This window comes from Eurypyga helias, unplaced genomic scaffold (assembly GCF_000690775.1).
Source record: "Eurypyga helias isolate BGI_N326 unplaced genomic scaffold, ASM69077v1 scaffold34994, whole genome shotgun sequence".
NCBI lineage: Eukaryota > Metazoa > Chordata > Aves > Eurypygiformes > Eurypygidae > Eurypyga > Eurypyga helias.
Genome location: NW_010244941.1, coordinates 1,418 through 13,357, shown reverse-complemented (window position 1 = coordinate 13,357; position 11,940 = coordinate 1,418). Strand labels below are relative to the sequence as shown.

Below are 11,940 nucleotides of genomic sequence, written 5' to 3'. Positions count from 1 at the left end.
CCCCGCCGGCCCGTGGTGCGGGAAGCTCTATAGTGTGTGTTTGTGTGTGCACGGGTGCGTGAGGCGCGCGGGGTGAGCCAACGGGCGTTGTTCTGCAGCGCGCGGGCCCGTCGGCAAGCTGCCTCCTGTCTCAGCGTCCCAGCAAGCGTCTCCAGCGCCGGCCCTCGCCGCTCTCACTTGTGAGCCGTGGTGGTGTAATCGTCCTGTGTCGCGGCTGGCAGGGAATGGTCTATCCTGAACTCTTCCTCCAGCCCGCCGGGTGCCTTGGCTGAATCCCCCCGGGCCGCGGGTTGGTGACTGTGCGCGCCGCCCCCCTCCAGCCCCAGGATCTGTCTCTGCACCAGCTTGGAATAAAGGCCTCCTTCTTCCATCAGCTCCTTGTGCGAGCCCTGCTGCACCACGCGGCCCTTGTCCAGCACAATGATGTTGTGTGCCTTCTCCACAGTGCTCAGCCTGTGAGCGATGACAAGCACCGTGTGGTGCTGCAAGTCACCGTAAATCGCCTGCTGAATCTGCGCGGGAGGAAAAGACGTTAGTGCCCGAGCATCACCGGCTCTGCTTTGGAAGGGAGGTTTGGAGGGAAGAGCAGCTTTGTGGTCTGTGTTAAGAGAGCTCTGGATGGGAGGTTTGCTCTCCTCTGGCTACACAGAGCACACAAGACTCCCTGCAGCGCTACCAGCGCCAGCATGTCCATGGTGGCTCCCGCTGGGCAGCCCGAAGGACCGTCCCAGTGCAGCCAGCCCGCGGGTGTGGTACGCACACAGGTCTGATCCTGCAGGCTGGGTTCCTCTTAGAGCCAGGCCCTGAATTTGGAGGCCACGTGGTGTTGGCATGGACTGCAGGAAGCCAATACCTGGTAAACGCAGCTGCTCAGAGGAGCGGGGCTGGTTCCTGGGTGTATTGAGGCAAAGCAAGAGGGTTGTTTTCCAGACAGTGGCACTAAGGCCTAAAGGCAGGCAGATGACTGCCAGGCACGTGTCACTGACACCCCCGGCTAGCCAAAACCCCTGGCTGGCTTCGGATACCATGCGCGTGGCTTGAGGATCTGCGAGCTCAAGAGCTGCTCCAAGGTCAGATGCTCTGCTGCCCCACACCTGGACCAGCAGTGCCCATCCTCCAGGGCCGGGAGACACATCCTCACACCTCGACCCTAAACGAGCTTTCCCTCATGTCATTAAACCAGTGAGGCCAAACTGCCACTGGCAGAGCTGTTTGGTTGTCACATCCCAGCCAAATAAACCAGCTCAGTTCACAGAAAGCTCAGGGCCTTTCCTGCAAGCATGTCTTCTTTGGTGCCTCAGCTGGGATTTTGGCTCAAGCAGTCCAACGCCCCCATTTTTTAGGGTCTTCCTCCCTATCCTGTCCTAAAAGGCTGCACAAAGTTGCTGTATGCCAATTAACACTTTCCACATTAAAAAGAAAATCGTGAGAGATCCCTATCTCATCAGGTTTGTCTGGCGTTGGCTGTGGTGAGCACAGGATTATTCCCTTCTTGGTGGCTACAGCAGTGCTGGAAGCAAATTCCTGCTCAGGAATTGGTGTCTCACCCAAACCTCTGATTGCACCGTGTGAAGACTAAGCTTGTCCACAGGCTGCGAATCGGAGCTTCGCTCTTCCCTCCAAACCCAGATTCCCTCTTTGGCCCAAACACCTGAGTCACCTACTCACCGCATGTTCGCTCTCTGCATCCAGCGCGCTCGTGGCTTCATCCAGGATTAGGATGGGGGGCGTTCGGATCAAGGCCCTGGCAATTGCCACTCTCTGCTTCTGGCCACCTGACAGTTGGGCTCCTTTTTCACCTGCCTCTGTTGGGTTGAGGGGAGAAGAAGGGATCAAAATACATATCTAGAGCTGCCATCAAGTTCAGCCCCAGCCAGCAGCACCAGGATGGCATCATGCTTTGAAGAAAAGACCAGGTAGATGCTTCTGCTCACGTGGCAGAGCAGTTTAAATGAGTTAAACGCCCCTGAGGCCACAATCCTTCCCTCCAGCAGCAACTTCTCCACTGTTGTCCCAGTGTTTGAGGGACTGATGCTCACAAAACAACAGAGAGGAGTCCCTAATCCCTAGCACCCCTCTCCCTGCCCGTGCAGCTGCGTCGCTGCCTTCTCTCCCTGCGGGTCAGGGTCTGGGGGGTGTGCAGCCGAGGCAGCAGGGAGGGGAAACAGGGACATCTCTGCTGGCTCCCATCAACAGAACCCACCAGCGGTCTGACCCGCCCCCTCACAAGGTCCCACTGTCACAAACACAACAGCCTTCACTACTATGGATTCAGTGTGCATTTATCTTCTTCCTGTGCAGGTGCTTTTCTTTCTGTCCTCAGTCCTTGGGTTCTGGGCTTTTCTCCTGATCAGCACACTGAAAAGGGGTGAGACTGCCAGTGCCACATCTCTGTAACACTGCCAGGCACTGGGAGCTGGACGGGTCCAGGTGGGATGGGGGAAGCTCACCTTCCTGCCACGGAGCGGCAGCAGAAACGGTCTCCTGGGATGGGCTCAAAAATCCTGCAATAGCTCAGGCACCCCAAAAGGCAAAAGGTGCTGCCCCTTCCCATGTAACCACCTCTACATCTCCACTGAGCTGCCACGGACTTGTGTCTATCACTACCTGGCTGATTTTTCACCCAAGAGGCCCTAAGCAAGGCTTTCAAATGCAAAAGGAGGGATTTTGGTACCTGTATGGTAGCCGTCTTGTAACTCCGTGATGAAGGCGTGTGCATTGGCCTTCTGGGCCGCCTGAACAACCGACTCAAAGGAGGCTGAGGTTAAGCCGTAAGAAATATTATCCGCAATAGAGCGGGCGAACAGCACTGGCTCTTGGCTGACCAGGGAGATCTGCAGAAAGGAAGGGAAGAGCAGGGTGTTGGGAGCAGAAGACATTCTGACTGGCATTTCGGATCAGCCACATTTGTTCCTGCTGGGTAAGGAGTCAAGTGGGCAGAGCCTCACCATTAAACCAAGATACAGAAGTGCCTCAATGTGAGCTTCCAGCGAGGATGCTAACAGCAGGGTGCTCAGTGGCAGCCCCAGCCCAGTTTACATTGTCTGCTGGGAAGCTGTTTTGCAGGAAAGAAAAACAATGCAATGCTGGTACATTGGCATCTGGGACAGGCTTCCCTCTCCAAGACCCTGCTGTGGTTTTGCTCCAGACCTGTAATTCCCATCACTGTTTGCTCTTCCAAGAATGGGAAACCAGTTGCTTGGACAAGGCAGGCTGGCGAGACCCTCTCCCAGGCTCTTGCTGATTTTCTGTTCAAGGCCAGTAAACGTGCTTGGGACACGTGAATGAGCCCTCCTGCATCTTTTAATCCAAAATTAGCAAGTTAGGGACATAGCTGCTGCAATTCCTTAATTGCTTAGCAACAGCCTCCCTGTCCTACCTTACAGCCGTGGGTGCTCACTCTCAAATTCAGCCTGCTTTGTCATACACTCAGTACTGAAATAAATTGAACCTTCCAAATTATTGCTCAGAACTGGGCATGAAGAGAGTCAGCGGGTCATGGTCATATTTTAATTGACTTGTCCCCATGCTCCCAACACCACACCAGGTTTTCTAAACAAAAAGACTAGCTTGCCTTTTAATTTTTGCTTGGTATGGGTAGGGAATGTAAATTAGTCACACTGACTTTGGCTTTCCAGCCTGCCTCTGACCAATTGTTTTCAGGTTTTCCTGCCGACTGGTGAGGCCATTCACTCTGGGGCAAAGAAAGAAGGCAGTTACTTGCAGAGGAGATGAAGGCTGATCTGTGCTGACACACAGCCAAGAGCTGAGGGGCCCGGACCCCTCTCCTGGGCAAACTACCCAGCCCCTCTGGCGCTCCAGCTGCTGCCAGGATCCTGAGAGGTTTAACCCCCCATTAGCTGAGAATGACTAAGATCTTAAGGCAGAAGGTGCTGGAGGAATGCAAACCCCGTTTTCTAAACCGAAATTAGATGATAATTAATCCAACAGCCAAAACCATATTTCTACTGTGTTCACCAAAAAATACAAACCAAAACATGTTCATTGTTCTGTTTTCGGAAGGTGCCCCCCTCCCCATGAAACCACTCTCCATCCCTTTCCCTTCCGCCCACATAAATGATCTGAATTCATTTCCTGGACCACCTCCAGCCTCCAGCTTTCTGGACATTTCAGAAGTTGCCAGATCAAATCCAAAGCAACATGCAACTCCACCATCCATCCCCTCTGATCACGGCAGGCGATAGCTAGAATACACGTATCAGTCGCTCGTACCACTGAGTGCAGGTACTTGTGATCGTACATGTTAATGGGATGCCCATCTAGCAGCACCTGCCCATCTTGCAGAGGGTAGAAGTTCTCCAGGATGTTGACACAGGAGCTCTTCCCGCTCCCCGAAGGACCCACCAGCGCCGTCACTTTGCCAGGGTGCAGGGTGAAGGACACATTCTGCAACGTGGACAGGAGAGCACGCTCAGGTCCTGGCTTTTCCCAGGGTGCTGGGGCAGTGGCTTGAGCACTATGCAAGAAAGGTAGCCAAAATCCGGCCACAGTGACTCCCCACCTCGGTGCCACCCCCCATCAGCCATCTCTCCTGGCTGATTCCTTCTTGTCCTAGCTTCTTCCCTCTGAGGAAGCAAAAAAGCCTCCAAAATTTGCCTGCTCATGTAGCAGAACCTCTAAAAACTTAAAAGCAAACTAACCTCTTGGCTGCTTCCCCCTGCCCCGTGACCCCGGCCCCTCTCCCACGGCAACAGTCCAAGGCAGCTTGGCACAAAGCCCTGTACCACGCTGACGTGCTTAATGCCTGAGCTGGGAACAAGGGTTTTATGAATAAATCTCACCCCTTGTAAGGCAGGCCAGCCCTCCACACCCCCTGTTCCTTATAATCTGTTTTCCAGCACACGGTTGGGCCTGCCTTTGCGTGTCTCCAAAGGGGCAGCTGACACTTCCCGCCGGCTGGGGATCCGTTACAGCCGCGACGGAGAAGTGATGCCTTGTGGTGGGAGCGCTCTGCGCCCGCGGGGCTCACCTGAAGGACCTGCGTTGCGGAGCGAGTCCGGTAGGAAAACGTGACGTTTCTGAACTCCACCTTCCCATCCACGCGGTCTGGGGCCAGGGACCCGTCGTTCACCATCGTTGGCTTGCGGTCGATGAACTCGAACCCCTTCTCGGCAGCTCCCCCTCCCTGCATCAGGCCGCTGTAGACGGAGCCGACTGACTGGAAGGGAAGAGTGATGGAAAAGGCAATCAGTGCCACTTGTAAGGAGAATGGTTGAAGCATTCCCAAGTCCATCATCTGACATTAACTACAGCCACCAGACCCAGAAAAAGAAAGCTCTTCCCCCTACATAGGGTACAGAGGGAACATACAGACGTGCCCAGGGAAAGGGCATCTAAAGGGGTTCTGTGCATGGGTAGACCCAGAGGGGAACAGGAGAAAGAAGCAGATGGATTGGGAGGAGATGAGCGTCAGAAGATACATGACCCAAACTTCCACCAGCATCCTCCACCCGTCTCTCTTTGCTCGAGGCCAGCAGCTCCCCAACACAGTGGTTGCACAGACTCCATGTGCAGCACATTGAACCAGCTGCCGAGGGCAGCCAGCGTGCTCCCTAGCACACGCGCCTCAAATGCAGAGCAGCTTCAGGCTGGACCTTTCTAGACAATTGTTTGGCAGCGGATATGGCTGTTCCCTGATGGGATATGGCCCTGGTTGATTTACCATTGAGCTTTCCTAAGTACAACTCCTGCACACTGACATCGGCCTCCCTGGAATAAACCCCCGTCACGTCATCTCTTTTCAATATTAAACCCAGAATTGCGGAACAGCCTGTACTGCAACTGCCCTTCCCACCAGGAGCAGAGAAAAAAACCCAACCCAAGCCAAACCCAACCCAAACCCGCAGCCTGGAAACACCACCAGAGCCTGCAGTCATCCGAACAGATGGCGAGAGCCAGGCAGGTTGCCTCCAGCTCTGCTCTGCCGCTGCACAAAGGCTGAAGCACCGCCAAAACCAGGCTTGGCTCCGAGGAAACCTCGACTTGAGCGTTTCTGCCTCAATTAGCCAAGATTACGCCTTTGCAAGGGGAAGGCAGCCCTGGGTGGGCTCTTCCATCCTGCCCACAATCCCATCTTGCTAACACACTGCCAACACAGCAGCTTGCAGCTTATTCCGGGGAAAGAGGGGGAAAAAAAGTAACATAATTAAGTTTTTAATGAAGCCTGAAATTTAACAGGCAGCTTTGTAATCTCTGCATCCTTCATGCCAGGAAATGTGCTTGGGAGGCAGCCAGGACTCTGCCCTTCAGTAGGGCCAGCCTGACCCCTTTGGTCCCAACTGCCTTATCCGGGGATGAGCTGCTTCGGGCGCATTCAGGTTGCGAGGCCACAGCAGTAGGGGGGCGGGGAGCAGAGGGGAGATTCTGCCCATTGGTGGGCAAAGCCACAGTGGCAAGGAAATGTCTCACAGGGAAGTCAGCACTGGGTCTAGACCCACAGCTGCCCTGGAACCTTCTAGAAGACAAGTATCACCTTAATATGGGGCAGCCCAGAGGGGTAAACCAGACTCACCTCCATGCAGTCTCCCAAGACAAACTCGTAAATGATGAAGGATATCAGATTTCCACTTGTCATTTGCCCCGAGATCACGAGGTGCCCACCGTAGTAAAGGATGCTGACCTGGACCACCAGGAGAGTCAGCTGAAAGCAAAAAAACCCCCCCAGAATCAGCAAGGACAACTGCATTGTGGTGCATTTGTAATTACTCACACAACAGCCCACGCTACGTGTGCTGACATTCATTCTTTGAGCCCTGAACTGAGCATCCCGACAGCGCACGGCTGACAGCCCTAGCAGCGAGCATGGATATGAGAAGGGAAAACCAGCCCAAGTACATGGGCTGATTGAAGGAGCTGGGCTGAGATCTTTCAACGCAGCAGAAGTCCAGGGGGCAACAGCTGAGGAGGGAGAATTTATGTGAAATAACGGAGCATCTCACAAACTTCTCTCCTGGACTGATGTCCTCAAGTGTAATAACGTACGCTCAAATTATCCGACGCCTGCGGTCACCTCACCACTAAAATAAACCTTCTGTTACAGGAGTGTGGCACATTTTAATTTAGAGCACAAAATCGAGCCAAGAGTTAATGCAAAAAAATCCTCCTTGCACATTCAAGTCCCTGAAGCATAACGTCAGCTTTTGCCTGGAATCAGCGGGGATTGTACCACCTACTCTAGAAAGGGGACAGAGCAGCTCTGATATGACAAATACCAGCCCCTGCCTTTAATCAGACAGTTTTGAGAGCTCAGAAAATCAGCAGTGCCCTGGTGCGCAGTGTGATAGAGTTTGTGGGACAGGCTGTAAATTCACACAGACAAAAATACTGGGGAAAAAAATTCCTCCTCTATTGCTCTGCCATGATCTGACCTTAAGATCCAGTGTTCCTTCCAAGAAAGACTGCCAGAGCTGTGCTAAATCCATCGGCTTCTCTCTACGTGAGCCCCACAGGAGCAGTTTTTAAGGGTTTTTGTCTTTGACTCGGCAAGATCTGTGCTGACACAGTTCATGCTCCGGCTTCACCTGGGAGCCCAGAAACAATGCTAAAAACGCTCCAATTTTGCATCCAAACTTGGGAAGCCTCCCACGGCTATGTGAGGGCACCACAGCTCACCAGAGGCTGCTTAGATCCTCGAATGTGCAGAGATAAGGGCGGCCTCACGTGAGGCTTTTGCACAGCCTTAGTTACCAGCCGATGCAGAAGTCCCAAAGCATCTGGTCTCGAAGGATGAAAAAGCATTTGGAAAAAAAAAAACACTAAAACAACCCCAACCTCCAGCAGCCTCCCCCTGCCACCACCCACAGGCAGAAAACCTCCGTTTCTGAGCAGAAGCTCAACCAACGCCGCGGCTGTTTCCCAGCCGGAGCCCCGGTGATGAGCTGGCACAGGCACGCAATGCAGCAACACAGAAACACGGGGTTTCCACCACCTTGAGCACTTATCAATTATACTCTTATTTACAAGAGAAAACAGACCGTTTGGTGGCACGTCGCAGTGCTGCCCTAAGATAATTTTGATGAGCAAATACAAAACAAGAATGAAGAGACAGGCGTTTACCGGCAGCGGCCACCTACCCCGCTGGACCAGACGTAGTAGGTGTAAGCCATGGCCTCCCGCTTGTTGAGTTTGTACACTTGCTGTAGCTTCTGCCAGTACACGTTCGCCTCTGCCTCCTCGTTGGCAAAACTGCGGACCGTCTTCATGGCAGAGATGGTCTCCTCGGCAGTGTTGTTGGCCTTGGCCAGGGCGTTCTGCACATCCTTGGAGAGTTTCTGCAGGGAGCAGGGGGAGGCAGAGGGGGCTCAGTGGGTGCCAGGCTGCCTGTGGCACATCTCCCTGCACACCCCGGGCTCTGCTGGGCTCGGGAAGAGAAGGCATGGTGATATTTTGCAAGGCCATGGGCAACAAGAATGAGCGCTGGGATATATCCCACACCTTGGGACAGCCTGGGATGTTGTGCCAGGAGAATGGATTCGTTGTGCTGTCCTCAAGGAGGGAGCTGGGCTGCAGGAGGTTAAGTGCTGCACCCAAGGCCACTTGGGAAGTCTGTGGCAGAGCCACTGCTCCAGGTGCCCTGATGGGACAGGCCGGCCCCGGAGCCCTAGCAGGATTTTCCAAGTCAGGAGCAGGTCTGGAGACCAAGGGCAGCTCCACTCCTCCCACAAGCGCCTGACCTGCAGGAGGAGCCATGGCCAGGGGAGGCAGCAGCCGAGGACCTGCTTTGGCAGCACCCAACCATGCCGTGTCCCCAGCACAGCAGAAAGCTCCAATAACTGACGCAGGGCGCAGCAGTGCAGGGCTCGCGTGGTCCGTGGGATGTGGTATTAGCCACAGGGGATGATGCTAGCCGCAGGCAGAGGGAGAGAGCTCAGCGCTGGGTTTAACTCCCCGCAAGTCACTCAGAAGGCAGAGGAGAGGACAGATAGCACAAGTAGAGACAGGACATCCCGTGGCCAAGCTAACTCTCCTGTCAGACCCAAGATGCTTCCAGTCCTGACCATGAAGCAAGGTAAGAGCCGAGATGACACGTGTCTGCCCGTACAGGTTTAATGCCACCTTCCTGCCCCCACTGCCAGCAACCAAGCACCCCAGCATCAACCCCACCAGCTCCAAGGCCACCCACAATCTCCACAATGACACCAGCCCTGCGCTGCGGCACACCGTGGCCATGCCAGCCACTCCTGCCTACCTTGTAGTACTTCCCGTAGACATCAGACACCAGCATGATGATGGGGAAGCCCATGAAGGTGACGAGCGAGAGCTTCCAGGAGAGGCTGAACATGAAGAAGATCACCCCTGTGGCCTTCACCATGTTGCGCAGGAAGATGTTGATGTTCTGGGAGACCAGGTCGCTCACGATGGTCGTGTCCGATGTCAGGCGGGAGATGACATCCCCTGCAGCAACGAGGGGTTGGGGAGGAGGAGAGCAGGGACATGTCACCACGGTAGGACACTGCCTAGTAGTGTCCCAGGGGGCTCCCCATTCAACCCAGCCCCTCGCTGGGGCGTCTGAAGGGCGGCAGGGAAGCGGGGTGACTCTCCACCACTGCAGATGTGAAGTAAAACAGAGGAGCTCAAATTGCTGCATGCACAAGGGACATGAAACACACCCGAAGGCACAAGCTACATCCTTAGGTCACCAAGAATGGCCACAGGACAATGAAGGGGGCTGTGGCAGCACCCTACCCAGGGGGGCACTCAGACAGGCAGCGGGCGTGTGGGTGGAGTGTTTGCTGGGCTGCTGGATGCACCTCCAGAGCTGTCAATCCAGCCCCGAGGTAATTTTAAATGACGCCTCCAGGAGCTGGCCGGGGACTGCCGGCACCCTTCCCCACCACCCTGGCTGGACCCTGCGGAGGAGCATGAGGCGGCTTCGGAGAGGGCTGCTTGGGATTAGCCCTGTGCCTTGCAGCCTGGAGCCGACCCAAGTGACCCTGAGGATGCGGGTCCAGCAAATGACCTGTGATAACCTGAACGTTACAGCCCGCAAACATCACCCTGAGTTCCTAAATGCTGGGCCTGTGCTTGAGTCCAGCTTTTGTGTAACTGTTAGTCCAGGGTTACCCATACCCCACATACAATAACATCTCTGGTGTCCTCAGCTATGAGGGCACTGTGCAGCCCTAGCTAAATGCGGCAACAGCCTCAAAACTAAAAATATCGCTGAGAAGAAATTAAAAGTGGGAAAAGTTACAGCAAGCTGGGACCACACCAGAGCAGCACGGACCGGGATGGGGCTGAATGGCAAGTGGGAAAAGCCACAAGCACACGCAGCAAGCTTCCCACATCTGCAGTTTCCCGTGCCTGGAGCAGAGCTGGAGAGCAGCAGGCACCGACGGGAGGTACAGGAGGAAGAAAGTAGGTGTTTTGGGGATGACTGGAAATGAGCATGCCAGCCCCAGGGCTGCTGGACGTCAGGTGGCAATGGGACATCCCCAGGGTGCTGGGCAATCCTGTCCCGACCCCACGGTGGGAGGCACCCGAATGGGAAGAGCTTTCTGCCACTGTTTCTACACACGAGCACTTGGGTGCCACCTCTGGGTGCTCCCAATGTGCTGCATGCTGGTAGGGCAAACCAAGGGGAAAAAATACCGGGATGGGATAGAGGGGTTGGAGCAAATCCGGGGGAAAGAAGAACCAACCTGTGCGATTCTCATCAAAGAAACTCATCTCCTGAGACACCAGCGACCTGAAGAGGCAGTTGCGAAGGCGAATGTTCAGTCTCGCAAATATGAGCGTAAAAACGCCGCCCCGGATACCTGCGGCAAATGAGCTAATTGCAGATAAGAAACGTTATAGACCAATGGACATGAAACCCGCTCCTCAGCAACACAAACACGCCAGCGCCCGGGCCGAGGGCTTGGCAGTGCTGCGCTGGTACCACTCTCCATCCCAGAAAGCGATGGTTAAACCAGCCCACACCCTCTCCCGCGTGCTACCAGCACAGGGACGGCTGGTCCTAACCCCGCAGCACTGCTGGGACAGCGTTCCTCAGGGTCCCATTCCCTGTGTCTGCTCTTTCCGCCCCCCACCAGGAGACGGACGTGGAAGGCTCACAACTGTCATCACGGCATCCCTGCACCGTGATGGTGCAGAGAAATCAAAGAGCATCCCTGGGGCCTGGCAGGGACCCAGTGGAGCGGCTGCAGGTGACACAGCCTGTGCCCACCGCCACCACGAGCTCCTGAGGGAACTCCTCCTCGTCAGGGCCGAACCCAGCTCCTGCGATTACCTTCCTATGGCGAGCAGCGACATGACCAGCACGGCCGTGGAGAAGCGATCCATGCTCTTCTGCACCACGATGCCGTCGATGGCCAGCCCCGTGTAGTAGGGCAGGAAGGTCTCTCCTGCCGGACAAGCACAGGACATGGGGTTTCACTGCACGGGATCGGCTCAGGACCTGTTTCCACCTGCAACAGCCCGTGGACAACCGCACCGCAGAGACTCAGCCATCACAGGAGATGTCTCAGGCAGTGCAGCCCTTAGTGGCACCTGGGGGTGTTTCATTTCCCACTCTATTTTATTCCCTATTACATTATTTTTTGCCCCATTGCATTTTTTACCCAGCCCATGCAGGATGTGCCACCCAGCACTCCCAAAAAAGCAATCCTGGGGTGCTGCCAAGCTCCCTCCCTCCACGGCTCCTTCCCTCCTGGTGAGGATGGGAGCACACCGTGGGCACCCCCCCATCCCTTTGCTCACCCAGCGCGGCCACGAGGAGGAAGAAGGAGGCGATGCCCAGGAAGAAGGCATCCGGCTTGGTGTAGGACAGCAGCTTATGGATGGTGGGACCCGCCGCCTCCTCCCGCTTGTCCCGCGGGGCACCCGCATCGCAGCTTTCCTCCGCCTCGGCACGGGACTCTGAGCCAGGCCCCAGCGCCTCGCGGGAGGAGGGGACGCAGGCCAGCAGGCGGCACAGCC

The 11,940-nt window shown here is 55.4% G+C and overlaps 1 protein-coding gene across 1 annotated transcript in view; it reads right to left on the bottom strand.

Moving 5' to 3' along the window:
* Window positions 1-173: 173 nt before the first annotated feature.
* Window positions 174-11,940, bottom strand: part of ABCB9 (ATP-binding cassette, sub-family B (MDR/TAP), member 9) — a 12,292-nt gene continuing 525 nt past the window's right edge. Inside the window, exons 2-12 of the mRNA XM_010149923.1 lie at window positions 11,722-11,935; window positions 11,252-11,366; window positions 10,662-10,792; window positions 9,209-9,414; window positions 8,094-8,291; window positions 6,533-6,661; window positions 4,991-5,179; window positions 4,234-4,407; window positions 2,675-2,834; window positions 1,669-1,805; window positions 174-512 (exon numbers count right to left, since the gene is read on the bottom strand). Coding sequence (XP_010148225.1) covers window positions 174-512; window positions 1,669-1,805; window positions 2,675-2,834; window positions 4,234-4,407; window positions 4,991-5,179; window positions 6,533-6,661; window positions 8,094-8,291; window positions 9,209-9,414; window positions 10,662-10,792; window positions 11,252-11,366; window positions 11,722-11,935 — 1,992 coding nt within the window. The remainder of the gene's footprint in view (window positions 513-1,668; window positions 1,806-2,674; window positions 2,835-4,233; window positions 4,408-4,990; window positions 5,180-6,532; window positions 6,662-8,093; window positions 8,292-9,208; window positions 9,415-10,661; window positions 10,793-11,251; window positions 11,367-11,721; window positions 11,936-11,940) is intronic.